Here is a 17,905-nt window from a genome sequence, read left to right as displayed (position 1 = left end):
TTATGCTAGTTAAATAACAATTTAAAAGTTTGTGATCAGTTCTATAATCATACATTGATTGTACAATATTTTTATTATATTTTTGTTTTTGACCAAATTATGGCTTATCACTGCATATTAAAGAAACTTCAGCTTTACAAAGTTATTTTTATTGTACAGCAAAAAACTAATTTCTAATGAAATAACATAAGGAATATTACAAATTCAGTTACTATAACATCAACAAAATACATTACCATACCTTCAATGTTTTGACTTTGAGGTCTCTGTAACAAACTGGTAAGGTAGTCTAGAGGTTGCACTTCAGTAAATAAAAATAAACCATTAAAACATAACACAGTTTACAAACACTGCAAACCAGTACAATGTACACACAGTGAACTTCAGTGTAACCGCGTAATGTTTTTGTTTATTTAACTATGAAATGTCAACATGTTCAATCCTTTAAGCTTATAACACTGTATTGCATTACAGTCAGTCTTTTTTTGCAGTGCAATGCTGAAAATGAGAAGCTGGCTCAGTATACTATATCTGTAACATGACTCAAATCAGTTGCATTAATCTGAATAAATCAACAATGCTAATAGCAAGAAAAAGACCACCACTTCATAATACCAATGTCTCTTCTGAAATATTTAAAGAAATGTCTTTAGATTTATTCATGACACTTAACACATTGAATTTTGCCATCTGGAGCTGGAAGTTTAATATGAGTCTTATTAGTTGCTTAAATGTGTGATCGAATTGGTCCATTAACGAAACTGCTGGTCTCCTATGACTGCTCGCTAGTGTTGGTGCCATGGCCGTTGAGATGACGTTGCATGGACTCCTGGGTACCCAAGCGGTCTGAATCCTCTGTGTTGGCACGTAAGGGGTCAGAGGTTGTTGAGGAGGACCCCCAACTGTCCTGCCGATGAAAGGCTTCACAAAGTGGCAACTCAACACCATCCCACTGTCCACAGCTAGAAACGTTATACACAGATGTTACGCACATTCACATAAACTAACATTTATTTTGTCTGCCTTAAAACACAATCATTAAAGGATTTGGAAACATAAGAGTAACGTTAAACAGTTAATCCGTAATAAAGATATACACAAACAAGCTCATGGAATATAAGAAGGTGCTAAAAAAGAAAGCACAAACAGGGAAAGGAAGCAGTAGAAAATATTTGTCAGGGCTGCTACATAATGATTGTTTGTTGTGGTCACATGAGTTTTAAGACATTACATAATTCACTTTGCTGTTTCTCTGTGCATTGAAAAGGTGTGTGTTAAGTCTATTAGAAATGCTGTAAGCAGCAGAGAATTTTAATAACGCACACGGGACGGGAAACTGAGGCAGAAAATGTTTTGTAGACTACAAAATAATTATGGAGACTCTTTTATCTCAGGTTTATTTAAGAAATTTGAAATGACCAGATGGTCTGTTTAGGACAAAACCTTACAAATACTCTGATACAGTTTAAACAAACACTAATGTGACCAAGATGTTTTAAGATATTTTAATAAGTCACCACAAAAAAACAGATATTTTGCCAGTTTAGACAAACTACAATTAGTTTAACAAAGACAAACAAAAATCTTGACATTTATTTGAATCATATAGTGAAATGTTAAAACAGTTTGATTCTGCCCTTGATTAAAAAAAAAACTGGCTCTCAGTAGTCTAATATTTAAGTTTTTTTCCAATAAGTACACAGAATGTAGCACTCCACATGCTTTTTTGCTTTTTAACAAATTCTAAAGTGCTTTAAATATTGCAACCTATCAATTAGTAAATTATTCCAATATGACGATTATCTGTTACATTTCCGTGCTTTAAAGACAACATATTTTTATCCAGTATCTCAGAATGGGAAAACTGCTCCAGACAAATTTTAAACTAATCTCCAAACCAGTAAAAAACACCTTGCCACAAAACTTGCCACAGAGTAAATGCAAGCCCAAGATCACAGTAAATAAGTAAGGCACTTGGGAAAAATAGTTTCTTGTGCAAAATCATCCGCCTAAAAGTGATAATAATGTTTTCTTTGGTGCAACTGCAATATGTATTTTGACTTTTTCGCCACACAATTAATATTGCATGTCTACCTTGTTATCATGAACATGACAAGTCAAATAAAATCCAGAGACGCAATGTGTGTCTTACATAAATGAATTGACAGATAATATAAACTCTTTGTTTAGTTATAGGCTTATGTATATGAACAAGGCACTATAGTATAGACATGTTGACTGAATATGACTTTATAGTAAAATGACCAATCACTGGATGGATCCTAAAAACATTTTCAATAAATGGTTAAAATACGCGTACACATTAATGGCTTAATATTTACCCTGTGTGTATGTTCTTACGATCTTATGACATTTGTATCATTGTGCACTTTCATAACATTGTGCAAGCAAGGGTAGGCCGAGGTAACTATATATGTTTGTGGGATCACTGATCTATTTGTACCTGGAGGAGTAATACTCTTCCTCGAGCTCATACAGGTCAATGGCGATCTCATCCCGCAGGGAGATAAGCTTCTTGTCGCACTCTTCCTGCAGCGCACGGAGCTGCTGGTTGCGGTGACTTATTGCATCATTGACAGACGGGAAGTCATTTAGGATGAGAAACTGCTTCAGGTCTGAGACAAGCTTCATAAGAGACTCTCCAGCACGTACCTAATGCAGAAACACGTTAAAAGGATACTTACTGATAGATTTTATTACTATTTAAACATACTGCTATATTGAGAAAGTCTTATGTGGCACTGTCATCTTACAATGTTTGCAGCTCGCACATGCATTTCATAGTGGTCCTGCTCCGCTTGTGTTGCCCTGGAGACCTGGGTCTCATCTTCCACCTTAACAAGTTAGAAACAACAAGAATAATTATTTAGCTTTTATTTGCTATCATTATGGACATCACATAGTTAAATGCATACTACCTTTGCAGTTTTTATTATTTCCGTAAAATTGTCGAGAATTGATCTGATGTCATCTTTCAGTCTCTTGTTGTAGTTCTGCAGAAGGGTCTCTTTGCTTTGCGGCAGGACTCTTTGTGTGGCCATCTCAGGTTTTATCAATCACACTTGACTCAGTGCTAAAGGTAAGGAAACGAGGCATTATTATTTGAATTATAGAGAAAATAAAAAAAATGCATATGGTTACGTATGCATTTTAAACAATTATCCTTGCGTTCCACTATCTTCGTCAACAACCTAACATTATCATGGCCACCTGCTTTTGTTTATGTTAACGTAGCGACCAAATATCCACAAAATGTATTTATTGCAACTTAACAAAGTATATAAAACATGAATTACTACTCACAACTGTAGGTAGCATCTTCTACTCTTCAAAAAAACACGGGCGTCGCGCTTTCGTTATCCGTCGCGTACAGATAGCGTCACACCAAAGTGTCCCCGTGGTTAAATTACCCACAATCCCCTTCTTCTTCCTTTCTGTCTGATCCAACATGGTGAGTGTCCGATGGTTTTGGCTGGGAAGCCTTCACACTTTTAAAATCCTCAAGCATCCTTTTAGTAGTGTTGCTTATACTCTAGAAAACATCGACTATGTAAAATAAAGTGTCTGCGCCTGTCATTTGAACGAAAATTATGATCATTTAAAATATATTTTAATCAAGAATTGGGAGTTTCTTTCATCCATGTAGTGTCGGCTTACTGTCACAAATGCCACAACGATACGGGGCATAGCTGGACATAAAACGCCCTCGGTTGGATTTTTAAGTACGTGTTAGCGGATACTTTTCAACTTTTATACATGTTTGTTTTTTGTTGTAACGTAAGCTGTACGACGGGCAGTAAATGCGAATGCTAACTTGTTAACGGTGCTGCTCGTTAGGCCGGACATTGAACAAATCGGTCTTTCTGGCATTTACTGCTATATTGTGCACATGAACAACAGTTTTTGTTGTTGTTGCTTAAAATAGGCTAATGCCCTTAACGTGTTTATTGGAAATAACTTGACGTGAGGCATATGTGTGTGAGATGCTAATTTGGATGAGTTGCTACGGCGTGTGCACAGCAAACGCTGTATGTTGATCATTTATTTTGGCTCTTGCGGTGATGTATTGAATTTCTTCACCTGAAACCTTGTGTAGAACAAATCTTTTAAATCCTGAGCAAGAGCTGTTGGTACTGTTTTTAACTTGTGTGTGTGGATTATAGACTCGTTGTATGAATTATTGTGTATCTCTCCACAGCCTAAAGGAAAAAAGGCTAAGGGGAAGAAGGTGGCACCAGCCCCTTCGGTAGCCAAGAAACATGAGGCCAAGAAAGTTGCGAACCCCCTTTTTGAGAAAAGGCCCAAGAACTTTGGCATTGGTGAGTAGAAAATTGACTTCAAGTAGTTATATTAGGCATGTAGGATGTGTGCAGATGATGTTATGAATATTTGCTAACTTAACAACGATGTAGACAATCTTTCACCAAGATCGCTGATGCACTTTTTGAAAACAATTTGGTGAGTTTTCTACAATGCAATTCATTACTGATGGAAGGCATGAACCGTATTTGTCTCCTATAGGTCAGGACATCCAGCCGAAGAGGGATCTGACCCGATTCGTGAAATGGCCTCGCTATGTTCGTCTGCAGCGCCAGCGGGCCATCCTGTACAAGCGTCTGAAGGTTCCCCCTGCAATTCACCAATTCTCTCAGGCTCTGGACCGTCAGACTGGTACGTGGCAAGAATAGTTTAACATTGGCTGTTGGTGCTACATGATCCTGTCAACATTCAATTTTAGTGCAGATGATGTCAAGAATATTTGCTATCTTAGTAGTCATGCTGACACCCACCAAGATCACTGATGCACTTGTTGCTCATTTGAGAACACAAAGGCCATATTTGTAACATGTCGTTACTTATTGATTTGTACATGAATTGTTTTATTCTTCAGCTACCCAGCTCTTAAAGCTGGCTCACAAGTACAGACCCGAGACCAAGCAGGAGAAGAAACGGCGACTGCTGGCTCGTGCTGAACAGAAGGCTGCTGGAAAGGGAGACACCCCCACCAAGAGGCCACCAGTCCTCCGTGCAGGTTAATTTTATTTTCGATACTGTGGTTTATTCATAGGTCTTACCCTCTAACGTTTCGTGGTTTTCTAAATTTCTGTAAATGCACCATTCTTGGCAAGTCAATGCTTTTGTTTGTATACTGTGGTATATTTGGAGTTAAACCTTTTCTCTTTGTCAGGTGTCAACACCGTGACCACACTTGTGGAGAGCAAGAAGGCACAGCTGGTTGTTATTGCCCATGATGTGGATCCCATTGAGGTGAGTTGGTCTAAATAATTCCTACTCCATATGGATGTTTGCAATAGGTGTCATCACACATTCTTTTAAAAATCATGTGGTTGTCTGCAATGATGCTTTGAATTTCTTCACCTGAATTAATGCTGAAGATCAAAAACACGAGCTTTTTAACCCTGAGCAACAACCAATGAAAACAAATGGTATACTATTTTAAAGGGAGTTGTGTTCTTGTGGACTGTTCAGAACTGGTTGTGGAGATAAATGTTAAATTGACATTGTGCATGTGATTGTATGTGCTTCTGTAGCTGGTGGTGTTCTTGCCTGCTCTGTGCCGTAAGATGGGTGTCCCATACTGCATTGTCAAGGGAAAGGCCAGACTAGGCAGACTGGTCCACAGAAAGACCTGCACTTCCGTTGCCTTCACACAGACCAACCCGTGAGTAACGCTTTCTATCAGTTCTATCAACCACGTTCCTGTGCTGCACATCTTTTAGCTATGATGCCTGAATTTCTTCAACTGAACAAACCATGTTGTTTCAATGAGCTTTTTAACCCTGAGCAAACAGATTTGCAGTTATATTTATTTAATAATTGTGACCGTTAAGGCTTTATGGCTAACATTTGTGTTTCTCCTGTCTTCAGAGAAGACAAAGCAGCTCTTGCTAAACTGGTGGAGGCCATCAAGACCAACTACAATGACAGATATGAGGAGGTCAGTTTGAGCCAAAGTTGTGCAGTAACATTCTATACTGAATGCATGGCTAGGGCTGTAGTTTATATTAGTAATTAAATGTTGTGTAAATAAAGCTGGGTTAGTTGTTTACTTGCAAAATTTAACCCTATTTGATTAAATTCTTCCCTCAGATCCGTCGTCATTGGGGAGGTAACATCCTGGGTCCCAAGTCCACTGCTCGCATTGCTAAACTTGAGAAAGCGAAAGCCAAGGAGTTGGCTACTAAATTGGGTTAAGTTCCTACAGGCTTGTTTGAATAAAAATATACACACACTTTCTGTAGTTGGGTTTTTTCCATATCTCTTATTGTATTATATTGTAAAGTGTTATAAACTATTTGCAGTTGTTATTTATAGATCGATTGAAGTGGATCTGCTATCAGCTTAATGCAGACATTTAACTTTTCAGATATCAAATATTCAGTAAAAAAGCCAGTTTTAGATGTTTTTATACACTTTCAATGTATTAGTTTCATTAGGTTTTGTGTGGCCAAATCTGTTATGCAAGTCTGATAGGAAGCGGTGGCATAGACTTGAATTTAGATCAAGGGGACAAAATTGTAAATGCAAATTTAACAACCTAAATGGTGAAATTCACATGATACTTGCTGCAAGAGTGTAACCACACAAGACAATAGCGATGTGTTATTAGGTGAATGAGGGCATGCACTTCAAGTTCTGCAGGGTTTATTATTATACCCAAGCAAAAAACGTCAAATTATCTATTCCACATCTTTTAGAGATCAAGTGTGAACTCAAATTGGGCGTATATTAGTACTTCTGTTGTCTGCAATTAGATTGATGAAAATGGATGCGTGTATATATATATACAATGCAAAAAACTGCTTATAGTGACAAGTATTCATATCTTTATTACACAACGGTCTCAATCCAAGTCTTTACAAACAAGGTGGTGTTGAACTATTTCATACTGCATAAATATAAGGACATAAGACACCATGCTAAAAAAAACCTTATAAAGCAATACGCTTGATAAACTTTGCATACCACATGTAGGAGGTAGCAGCACACAGACCAAACCTAGAAAGAAAAAGCAATTTTAAGTGAACTGTAAACAAACTTTAATTTAAAGGCAAGAAAAACTGAATTGTGATTAATGTAATTACCATGTGATGACATATTGCATGTGTTCATTTCTCAAGGTAACTCTTGTCTGTCCCCCTATTGGACCACCAGGTATTGTGCTCTCTGAACAAAACAAAAATGTGTTACTGGGAAACACAATGTATTAAACACAAAATCAGTATGAGCAGCTATTACCAAGTACAGCATCAATGAGGATCTCCTCAGCACCAGTGGCCTTTGCCATGGCCTCAAGGTCACGATAGTGCCACCTATTTGCCTCCATGTTATTTTGAGGGACAAATGGTTTTCTCTGCTCAGTTAAACGGACTATGCCAACAACGTCCACCTCCTCAGTAACCTTTTAGGAAGAAATAACCCCCCAAATAAAGCTAATTTAATGTAGGAGGAACAAAAACACAAACTACACATGTTTAGTACGTGCTGAATTATGTATTTCATGATGACATTGAGTGATGGTGATGTCGGGCCTTTAATGAATAGTCTATGAACAACATGAGTGTTTAAATGATAACAGAACTTTGAAGGTGAACGATCTCTTTTAGAAATGCTTGGAATGTCTGTAGTAGGAGACAATATTACCTGTCCCTTCATCCTGGTTTCTGGTTTGATCTTATTTTTTGGGACATAACCTCGGTTAACTAAGATAGTGATCCTTTGTGATAAAACACAAACAAAACAAATGCAAAATGTTATAAGAACACAGTAAACCTATGGGATTAAAAAGACATCAAGTTGTGTGTTTGCATGTACCCAAAATCAGTACAGTAGAATGGTGTAATAACGTTAGCTCCACTCTCTCCACTGGAGGAAATCCTGCCTGCCTCCCGGGCCTCTCTGTCAGGATCAACGGGTGAGCGGGGCAAGACGTACAGCTCCTTTGAGTGATCAAAACGCCCATGCACCTTCACTCGCCTGTACTCTAGCCCCTTAATATCCATGGGACTGCATCACACATGACATTACCATGTTTTAACAATATAACAACCTATAATGTTGATACAATATTATGATGTATGACACACTGATGACTTACTCTGAAGGAAGTGCGATGGGCTCTGAGGTTGTTAGTCTCTGAAGGTCATGGATCAGCTCCATCTTCCACTTTCTGCGTTTCAACTATGAAGCCCAAAGGAAGGTTTTTAAAAAAGGTTGTTGTTTATGTTATGCTTTCAATTTCAAAAAACACCTTGCTGGTTCCTGTACCTGCCATGTTCCCAGACAAAAGGTAGTGGCGGGTATCAACAAGAGAAACCACTTCAGAAGGGTGTCGTCTTTCTCTGCTCGAGCAGCAGCAGTTGAACTTGACTGTCGACTAAACCAGGCTACTTTACCTACGAAAAATAACAAGCCCAATTAGATCCTACATAGAGACGTGGAAACTTGATGTCCAACTGTCCTGCAGAAATAAACCTTTCTGTTCTCTAATTCTGTAAGTAGGAATATAGCAAATATAATGCAAAACCCAGTCTTACCATTCTCACGTTTAGTTAAACCCGGTCGTGTAACGAACAGAGACCTTCGGGGCGATATCAAAGTCTGAGAAAAGAAAAAATATTTACAGTTAATCTGGTAAAAGAAAACAATAACTATTTATATAATAAATAAACGGGTTTTAAAACGTTCGAAACAATCGCATGAAGAAGGGCACCTTTATAAAATCTTTCTTGTAAATTAAACATAAGCATTTAATCTATTAGCATACATGTGCAAAAACAAAATGAACTCACGCTTCCTCGAATGACCCTACATGTATTCAGCATTAATCTTAAACTGCTCATAGTTGCTGAAAATTCAGTCACAAACAGTGGCTTTCAGGTCGACTACATAACAAGCCTTATGCTTTCAGGGGAATGTTTTCACTGTAACTATTTCCGGGTATACTGAACCCTCATGGCTCCTGCGCAAGCGCAAATTGACATGCACGTGGAAAAAATGTTCTTAACATGTTGCGTATCTAACACCATTATTTAGGGTGTTTTTCTATATTTAAGTGTTCTGGAATAGAGTGATGTTTTATATTTTTCCATAGTCTTTATTCTTCAACTGATCGGTGGATTGGGGCGGTGAAACTTCATTTGATTTCTTTGAGCCTGAGGTAAAAATTCTTCACGGGTCAAATGAATACTAAAAACGTATTTGTTATAATGTTATTTATGATTGTGATTAGCGATTTAACAGATATAAAGTTAATATCTTTCTTTCTAATATGTCCATAGGTTTTTGTGCCGCGTTACTCATCTGTATCTACTGTGTGTATTTGTTTTTAATAGAAAATATGGCCAGTCTCGCTGCAAAGTACGATTACTTGGAGAAGTTGACACGTAAAGTATGTGTATCCAAAAATCAGGAGCCAAAGAAAAGACCCTATGGTAAAATTCTGGATTATTTTAATTTGACAATCATTTGAATAGATTTTACATTAGTTCATGAGACACCTGAAGCAGGAATACCGTTGCTTTTTACTCAAGCCAAATGTTGTGTATGTCATTTAGATTGTATTTTTTTTATTTTATATGGAAACACGGGAAAAAACATTACAATTATATGAAATCCCTTTTTTTAGTTCCATTCCAAGGCAAACAGACAAATGATGGTGCTCCTCCGAAGAAAAAGAAGAACAAGCAAAACCCAACAAAAGGAGATCAAATTAAGGCAAATCAGAAGAAACCAGTTGTAAAGACTGTACCTGCGGCACCTCCAACACAGAGAAAACCACTCCAGAATGGCACCCCCGAAACACAAAAGAAACCTGAGGGTGAAAAGCAGTTTGTTAAGAGAGAATATACATTCATCCAGAAATCTATTTTCGTGCTAAATGTTAATGCACTTTATCTGATTCATCCCTGTTAGGTGGATCATCACAGGAATATAATGCTATAGATATTCTACGCCAGAGGCTTCATCAGAAGATTGAGGAGTCTCGTGGACAGGTACATGCTTCAGTTTACTGCAAGACTGAAAATGCGGCATGCCACGAGTTTGTTGTATCTCATTTTACAAGCAAGTAGCACAAAAATAGCGAGTTTTAAGAAAAAATATACTACAAATTGTGAATTAAAAAGGTTTACAAACTTTTATAAATTGACTTTAGGAAAATAATGTATATGATATGAATTTTATGTCTGATTATTTTTCAGGGTGCCCCTAAAGATCCAACCTCAGAAGAGGTAAAGAAAAAACGGGAAAAACGGAAGCAAGAAAGGGAGCGTCAGAAAAGAAAAAAGAAAGAGTTCAGGATGAAGAAGTTAGCAGAGAGTGTAGCTTTGCAGGCAGGAGAGGAGGACAAGAAAACTGAAACGATGGAGCCCAAGGCCGACTCTTCCCCAACCAAACCTTCCAAAAACGAACAGAGCTGCATAGTTTTCAACAAGGTGGAGGTTGGGGAAGAATATGTGGACAAACAAACAAAGCTAATGGAGAAGAAAAAGAAAAGAAAAGTGAAAGGAACTCTGACTCCGCTGACCGGGAAAAACTACAAGCAGCTTTTAACGCGTGTTGAGGCAAGAAATGCTCACCTAGAGAAGCTTCGAGAAACTGATGAGGCTAAAGCGAAAAAAGAGGAAGAGAAGATGAGGTGGACCAATGTTCTCTACAAAGCGGAGGGTATGAAGATTAAAGACAATGAGGACATGTTGCGAGCATCACTGAAGAGGAAGGAGAAAATTAAAACTCAGAAGAAGAAGAAATGGGCAGAGAGGAGTCTGCAAGTGGTGGAAAAGATGCAAAGGAGACAAGACAAGAGGCGAAAGAATATTAAGAAACGCAGACAAGCCAAGGTTGATAAGCACAAACAGAGGGCAAGGAAGAAGGGTCGTGTGTTACCTGCAGATCTAAAGAAGGCTTCCTTATAAACAGAATGTATATGTGCAAAAACATGGAACTAGTATATGCAAATTCTCGTGAAATTGTCAATACTTTGCTTGTGATAGATTTCAATGTGATGTATGTGGCATAAAGAGACTCCCACAACAGGAGATTTGCAAATAATCGTATAATATTTCATTGTGAATAAATTTCGGCTTTATTAAATGCGTTTTTGTATCAATAATTGGTGTTTATTACTATTGGCCTTTCCAGCTTAAAATTATTATTGAAACATTTATTAACAAATTCACGAAATTATACAAAACAAACATCTTCAGTGGTCATGTAGCGGCATGGAAGCGAGCGGCTGCTGACTCCTCCCACACCGGAAATAGTCCTACAAAATTAAAGTCTCGTATGGAGGAGGCGCTCAGGTCACCGGTTCGGGAAGATGTCATTTAAAGTAGGAAAAGTGTAAAAGGTATTGTGCAAAAGTAAAATGTGTTGTGCATGTATAGTGTCATGTTTAAATCGTTTTACGGTGCGGCATGAAAATGACTTTTAACGATTCCAATAACGTTACTTGCTTGCCTTTTTGACTATCCAAATCTTATAAACAAGAATGTCATGTCTCTGAATTATTGACAGCAGGGCATGTAAAGGATGACAGAGTCCAAAAGCAAGAGATGTGTTGTAAGTCTAATCGTTGACTGAATGTGTTGCTGATTTACGGCTTTGACAGAATGACTGGTTTATAACTGGTCTAAAGGCGCTTTCGACAAACTGGTATGTGGAGGAGACAGGCAGTTAATGGAGCTTCAGTTTCAATCAGATTGTTAACTGCGCGTTTTCATCCTAAGGTATGTTTCAATTCACACTCGGTTCATCTGATATTTTTGCTCTCGTGGTTTTGTGTTCTTGTGGCGTCGTATTTACTAATATGCGCTTTGTTTATATGTAGATAATAATGTCTCGCAAGCTGCACGCAAGGAGGATTGAAGGCATTGACAAAAATATATGGTAAGTAGGATGTCATGTCAAAAATAATTCATATATAATTAATTTAATATATTATTTATATTTATAATATAAATCAGCATAGTAAAGATTTATCTTCATTGTAGTACATAGTTAGTTAAAGCACAGATATGGTATATTTGTTAACATAGATTGTTTTTTTCACAAAATCAACGTTTTAATATCAAAATGATTTGAAGTTAATTAACTTAAAAGAACAGTTCACCTTAAAATAATAATTTTGTCATCATTTTCTCACCCTCAAGTTGTTTCAAATATGTAAACAAGATTAATTTGTTCCGATTAACACAGAGAAAGATATTTTGAAAAATGCTTGTAATGAAACAGTTCTTGGCCACCATTGTCTACCATAGTAAGAGAAATTACAATGATAGTCAACTGTTTGGTTACAAGCATTCTTCCGAATATCTTTCTCTGTGTTCATCAGAACAAAGAAATGTATACACATTTGGAACAACTTTCATTTTGGGTGAACTGTTCTTTTAAGTAAATTAACTTTAAATCATTTTGATATTAAAAACTCTGTATAATTTTAGGGTGGAATTTACTCAGCTGGCTGCTCACTATAAGCCAGTTAACTTGGGACAGGGATTTCCTGATTTCTCCCCACCTAGTTTTATTCAAGAGGCCTTTTGCAAAGCGGTGAATGGAGGGGTCCACATGCACCAGTACACACGTGGTTTTGTAAGACTTTTAAAGTACAGGTTCTACTTTGTGTTGTACTGTTATATCTCCGACATTGAGTAATTGCCAGATATGTTGTAAAACACACTTACTAGATGATTGTCTGAATGCATAATGTAATAGCCAATCTTATGATATGGCTGACAAACAGGGCCATCCTGCTCTTGTGAAGATCCTGGCCAAGTTCTTCAGTAGAATTGTTGGCCAAGAAATAGATCCAATGGAGGATGTCCTGGTCACAGTAGGAGCATATCAAGCTCTTTACTGCACGTTTCAGGCTCTTATTGATGAAGGTGATGAGGTAAGTTATTAAGGCACCAAGAATACAGGATTTACACATTAAGTCTGCCATGTTTATCCATTGTACAGTCAGAGCCCTGCTTCACTGTTGAGTGCCTCTCATTTTCCTAAACAGGTTATTATTGTGGAGCCTTTCTTTGACTGTTATCAACCAATGGTAAAGATGGCAGGAGGAACGGCTGTCTATGTGCCTCTCAAACCAGTAAGTATTATTTGAGTAGATTTATTTGAGCCGAGATCAGAATGTTTATTTAAAATAATACTTACTGTGTATTATTTAGAGAGAGAGAGAAGGCAGTGGTCAAGCTACGTCCAGTGCCGAGTGGGAATTGTCTCCTGAAGAGTTAAAGAGTAAATTTACTCCTCGTACCAAAGCCATTGTCATAAACACTCCTAATAACCCACTTGGCAAGGTGAGATCATCATAAAAAAAGATGGGGACAAATTTGGTTGTACCCTCCTACAAATAAAAAGAATCCACACTTTTCTTTGAAAAAACATGAAAATAGTTGTCATTGATAATTTTTTTATATTAAATAAAATCTAAATTTACATTTGATACCGAATATGAGTAATACTTAGAAGGGGCTGCAAAATTAATTATAGTGGTCCTATTTCAACAGACTGAAATTTCTAATACTATATGTGTTAAGCTTGAACTAACTCCTGCTCAACTGGGGTTTCTTGCAGGTGTATCTGCGGGAGGAACTACAGATGATTGCTGACTTGTGCATAAAACACGATGTTGTTTGCATTAGTGATGAGGTCTACGAGTGGCTAACATATGATGGAACTAAACATGTGAAAATCGGTAAGATGATAAGATGGTAATATGCATGCCAACAAATAGTTTCTTTAAATGTAACATGGTGTTTTTTGGCAGCCAGCCTTCCAGGTATGTGGGAACGCACTGTCACTATTGGAAGTGCTGGCAAGACTTTCAGTGCCACTGGTTGGAAGGTGAGCTGTCAAACATTTTCTTTGGATTTGGAAAACTTATTTTCTTTTAACTATCAATTAGTAGGTGTTCAGGAAATGTAATTCCTACCTCAGTGGTTCTCAAACTGGGGACTCCAAGATGGATCAAGGGGGGCCACAGATTTTGTGGCATTATATGGAATATACAAATATATCATACATTTTATGTAGTCAAACATCAGATGATTTTGGTTTAATTATAATTCTTAAAGTTGAAGATTATACGTTTTTATTTGGTGGGCTGCAAAGCAATAAACTCACAAAGGGAGATATACATGAAAACTTTTGAGAACCACTGCTCTACCTCATTATTCTGCAGATTTTGCCCCAAAATCAGGGCAAAAATAAAATCAGCCAACTCCCTCCCTGGTTCAGCGTTCTGTATGTCATCTTTTACAAGGGTCAGACTCATTTTGATTATCAATAGTTTAGGAATCCAATAGTTTGTTTTAGATCACGTTTAATTTGGGCATTAAATAACCACAACATTTTATTGTAGGTGGGATGGGCAATTGGATCAGACCTCATCCTGAAGCATCTAAAAATCGTCCATCAGAATTCTGTGTATCACTGTGCCACAGCTGCTCAGGTAGAACACAAAATCTGTGTAATGGGAGTGAAGCATATTTCATTTTCTCACTGGTGTGACATTGTCTACTGTTGTTCTGAAGGAGGCTGTAGCAGTTGGTTTTCAGAGGGAATATGATGTATTTGGAACAGAGGAAAGCTACTTTCAGCAGCTACCTGCCCATCTTAATGAAAAGCGTCTCAGGTTGGCAGACTGTCTGAGGAGCATCGGTCTGAACCCTATTATACCTCAGGGAGGATACTTCATGATAGCAGATATCTCAAATCTTGGTAAGTTCCAGAAAAGCTGTAATACCAAGTATTTAAAATGGAAATGATTGGTATGAAACTCATACAGAATTTTAAACTAATAGGACAAAGGTGAAAAAATACAGTGATTAGGAGTACGTTTTATGCATGGAAGGATGTCTAACTATAAAGCAATGTGTGCTTCTTTCTATAATTTTTGCAGTATAACAAAGCTGTACAATACCTTATGCTTTTAAATGTTTTTTAAGAGGTCGACCTCACTGACCCCAGTACTAAAGATGAACCCTATGACTCCAGATTTGTTAAATGGCTCATAAAAGAAAAGGCAAGTAAAGATATGGGTATTAATGTTGGATTGATGTTTTTTCTTGTGGTGGGGTCTATGAGTAAAACTACCTTGAAATTATATATACTGCATAGGGACTGGCCACTATCCCAGTGTCTGCATTCTATAGCCCAGAACACAGAGAAAACTTCCAGAAATACATCAGATTCTGCTTTGTAAAGGTATTTTGACCATTTCGGCACAAACAGTCATGCACTAGTTCCTGAACTAATACTTACATATGCTAATCTCATGCTAAAACAAACATGAAGCATATCGTGAAATAAATTATATGACATGCACATTTAATAAATATAATTGCATAATTAATGTGTCTGTCGATTATATTAATAATAAAATTCAATAACTTAAACAATTCAATGTTACAACATTTACTTTGACATCAGTGATGCAGGTTTATGCAAGTGAATGATGCATGATAACTTGACAAAGAAAATAGATTGTTATTGTGATATGTAGTTCTAAACACCTTGGTGAAGAGCATATAGTTTCATTTAATGTCGACTATTTCATCTGTTGCCTTTAATAGGAGGACTCAACACTTAAAGCAGCAGAGGTCATCCTGAGAGAGTGGAGTGACCGCAAATAAAATCAGTAAATTCTTTGCAGAGACAATCTGAGCCCCATCACAATTTAATGATGTAATTTTGGAACAAGTGATTTTTTTAAAAAAAATCTGTTTGTCCTCTAGGCTTGTTATAGGTTGACAATATCTGCAGCGCCAGTACATGGCAATAAATGCAAGAATACAAAAAAGATATAGTAGGGTAGTGATTTTAGTACTCACATTTGAAGACTTTGAAACATGCTTCAGAGTATATTAATGGCTGGATAATACTATGAGTTTCTTTCTATCATCATGTTCTCATTTAAAATCAAAATTTAAAATGAACAGTAAAGGGACTTTTGGGGGTCTTGCAACGATTATTATAATGATTAATGTTACGTTTTAATCAATCCACCATTTTGGTACTTGAAGTCAGTAGCTGGATTTGCTGGAAAATGAAATGTTGAAATGTATATTTACAAGTTTCGTCTTTGAACAGCCTAGCTGTTATTGTGGCATAATTGAATATAATAATGATAAAATTATGTTGATTAAATGTATGCTTCTGTGTGTTGAATTTCTGTTTTGATGCAGAGTTAGATATAGTTATCAATCTTGGAAGATTGGTGAACATTGAATGACCCTTGAAGATTAGATACAGAAATTCTCTTTTTTATCATACCCAGAAGCCCAGTTTTTTGTTAGTGTCTCGTAAATGGAAACTTATGTTTTCAGGAGTGGGTGATATACTTTGTAACCTGATAGTGGGTGATGGGTATCTGAAGTCTTCTAAGATGATCAAACAGATTGTTCCAGCATATACACTTTACACTCTTAAAAAAGGGTGCTTCCACAAAGAACCTTAAACATCTTTCTGTTTCACAAAATGTTCATTGTGGTGAAATAGGTTCTTCGGAATAAAAAAAGTAAGAAAGAGACGTTTCTTTAAAGAACCTTTGACTGAATGGTTCTTTGTGAAACTAAAAATGGCTATCCTATGGCATCGCTGTGAGGAATTTATTTAGCACCTTTTTTAAGAGTTTAGGCTGCATGCTGCAACCATGTGAAAATTAAATAATAGTAATTTTGCCTTCTAATACTTAGATTAAAATGACGTTAGTCAAAGTCAATGTAACAATCCCCTTACAGGTTGAACGATGAAATTATGTGTTTGGACACAATAAAAGTTTCATCAAGCTGCTCGAGTGTGCAAGTTTTGTCTTGTGTGGTATAGAATAAAACGTTAATACATATCAACAATCTTTAATAAAACAGATTTTTATTATTGAGCATTGTAATTTGTTAACCTAAATTTAATCAAGTTAAATGTTATGTCTATTCAACTCAATTCAAGTTAGTGAAATATCACATTGGCATGGATTACAAAGATTTCAGATCATAGTTTTTATCCTAACATGTTTGTCCTGTCAATTATTCTTAAAAGTGAGTTAAGAAACACAATGTGTCTTTTTCAAAGCAGTGAATTGTTTAGTACAATTCCTTAGTATAACAGTATGCATTCATTCTTCAGATTCAAAAAAACATTTGATGGTTTCTTAACGTCCAGTAATTTCATAAGCTTTTTAAATATATTAATACATAAAAATATCATTTTTTCTTTATTTTTATGCTTTTGATTTTAACTTGATAAATCGTTCCAAAAGTATCAAAGCAACAAAATACATTGCATTTATTCATTGTTATTGCCTAGTTCTGCCTATATTTACAGATTATTAATCCAACTCGATTTCTTTTTCTCTTGCACATTTTTTAAAACTAAATAATTTGATGTGATATGATATGATATTCCAAAATAAATGGCAAATAAATTTGCTTATTAAATATGTTAAAGCATTTAATGTATTTGTGCCATTGTTGATGTGATGTTACTGCCTGCATTCACCAGCCTATATTATCTAAATGCAGTAATTTGACCTACTAGGGAGTGGTGAATGAGAAATTGCAGAAAACATTTTTTTTTTTATAACGAGACATAATGCTTCATATTAGGAAAGCCTCATTTCACATATCTTGTAAGAACTTGAATCAGACATTTAAATATCTTGAGGCAATAAAGCACTTTTGCAGCAATATAGGTCTTTATTGTTATTGTAGAAAACACACTTAATTGTGTGTTATCCCACATACCTTGATTGCTCACACACTTAAACTGATACAGTTGGCAAAAGACCAAGATACTGTTATAGTAGTCTATATTTTTACGAAATTGGGCCAAAGGAGCAGAGGATGCCATATTTATTTAT

At 36.4% G+C, this 17,905-nt stretch overlaps 5 protein-coding genes and 5 non-coding genes across 12 annotated transcripts; 8 read left to right on the top strand and 2 right to left on the bottom strand.

Moving 5' to 3' along the window:
* Positions 1-133: 133 nt before the first annotated feature.
* med22 (mediator complex subunit 22) lies at positions 134-3,440 on the bottom strand. The gene is made up of 5 exons (XM_056745028.1): positions 3,325-3,440; positions 2,940-3,094; positions 2,775-2,855; positions 2,465-2,673; positions 134-962 (listed from the first exon to the last, which is right to left on the bottom strand). Exons 2-5 carry the CDS (start codon positions 3,060-3,062, stop codon positions 773-775), a joined length of 603 nt encoding a protein of 200 aa, XP_056601006.1. The 5' UTR covers positions 3,063-3,094; positions 3,325-3,440; the 3' UTR covers positions 134-772.
* rpl7a (ribosomal protein L7a) lies at positions 3,309-6,274 on the top strand. The gene is made up of 8 exons (XM_056744827.1): positions 3,309-3,328; positions 4,144-4,340; positions 4,543-4,692; positions 4,913-5,053; positions 5,210-5,289; positions 5,574-5,704; positions 5,911-5,980; positions 6,133-6,274. The coding sequence occupies exons 1-8, from the start codon at positions 3,309-3,311 to the stop codon at positions 6,235-6,237; spliced, it is 894 nt and encodes a 297-aa protein (XP_056600805.1). The 3' UTR covers positions 6,238-6,274.
* LOC130420237 (small nucleolar RNA SNORD36) lies at positions 4,075-4,143 on the top strand. The gene has a single exon (XR_008906596.1). It is a non-coding gene; the product is annotated as a small nucleolar RNA SNORD36 (small nucleolar RNA).
* Positions 4,390-4,461, top strand: LOC130420238 (small nucleolar RNA SNORD24). Its single transcript, XR_008906597.1, has one exon. It is a non-coding gene; the product is annotated as a small nucleolar RNA SNORD24 (small nucleolar RNA).
* Positions 4,760-4,827, top strand: LOC130420239 (small nucleolar RNA SNORD24). The gene has a single exon (XR_008906598.1). It is a non-coding gene; the product is annotated as a small nucleolar RNA SNORD24 (small nucleolar RNA).
* On the top strand, positions 5,374-5,450 carry LOC130420235 (small nucleolar RNA SNORD36). Its single transcript, XR_008906594.1, has one exon. It is a non-coding gene; the product is annotated as a small nucleolar RNA SNORD36 (small nucleolar RNA).
* Positions 5,760-5,831, top strand: LOC130420236 (small nucleolar RNA SNORD36). The gene has a single exon (XR_008906595.1). It is a non-coding gene; the product is annotated as a small nucleolar RNA SNORD36 (small nucleolar RNA).
* Positions 6,275-6,846: 572 nt separating the features above from the next.
* Positions 6,847-8,970, bottom strand: LOC130419320 (surfeit locus protein 1). The gene is made up of 9 exons (XM_056745948.1): positions 8,835-8,970; positions 8,580-8,643; positions 8,311-8,438; positions 8,141-8,223; positions 7,858-8,049; positions 7,687-7,759; positions 7,282-7,444; positions 7,128-7,209; positions 6,847-7,041 (listed from the first exon to the last, which is right to left on the bottom strand). The coding sequence occupies exons 1-9, from the start codon at positions 8,883-8,885 to the stop codon at positions 6,975-6,977; spliced, it is 903 nt and encodes a 300-aa protein (XP_056601926.1). The 5' UTR covers positions 8,886-8,970; the 3' UTR covers positions 6,847-6,974.
* Positions 8,971-9,013: 43 nt separating this feature from the next.
* surf6 (surfeit 6) lies at positions 9,014-11,136 on the top strand. The gene is made up of 5 exons (XM_056745946.1): positions 9,014-9,202; positions 9,378-9,476; positions 9,671-9,862; positions 9,958-10,037; positions 10,245-11,136. The coding sequence occupies exons 2-5, from the start codon at positions 9,383-9,385 to the stop codon at positions 10,956-10,958; spliced, it is 1,080 nt and encodes a 359-aa protein (XP_056601924.1). The 5' UTR covers positions 9,014-9,202; positions 9,378-9,382; the 3' UTR covers positions 10,959-11,136.
* A 179-nt stretch (positions 11,137-11,315) lies between these two features.
* On the top strand, positions 11,316-16,841 carry kyat1 (kynurenine aminotransferase 1). 3 transcript variants are annotated; one of them, XM_056745499.1, is made up of 14 exons: positions 11,316-11,392; positions 11,654-11,771; positions 11,873-11,931; positions 12,486-12,591; positions 12,785-12,934; positions 13,049-13,135; positions 13,215-13,346; positions 13,624-13,744; positions 13,817-13,893; positions 14,411-14,500; positions 14,583-14,769; positions 14,997-15,073; positions 15,169-15,255; positions 15,624-16,841. In XM_056745499.1, exons 2-14 carry the CDS (start codon positions 11,700-11,702, stop codon positions 15,681-15,683), a joined length of 1,305 nt encoding a protein of 434 aa, XP_056601477.1. In that variant the 5' UTR covers positions 11,316-11,392; positions 11,654-11,699; the 3' UTR covers positions 15,684-16,841. The 3 variants fall into 3 exon arrangements, with proteins under 3 accessions (XP_056601477.1, XP_056601475.1, XP_056601476.1); XM_056745497.1 differs by having other exon boundaries at positions 12,486-12,633; XM_056745498.1 differs by having other exon boundaries at positions 11,332-11,392; positions 11,560-11,771; positions 12,486-12,633.
* Positions 16,842-17,905: the final 1,064 nt, after the last annotated feature.

Source organism: Triplophysa dalaica, chromosome 4 (genome assembly GCF_015846415.1).
Source record: "Triplophysa dalaica isolate WHDGS20190420 chromosome 4, ASM1584641v1, whole genome shotgun sequence".
Taxonomy (NCBI): domain Eukaryota; kingdom Metazoa; phylum Chordata; class Actinopteri; order Cypriniformes; family Nemacheilidae; genus Triplophysa; species Triplophysa dalaica.
This window is presented reverse-complemented; position numbering and strand designations above follow the sequence as displayed.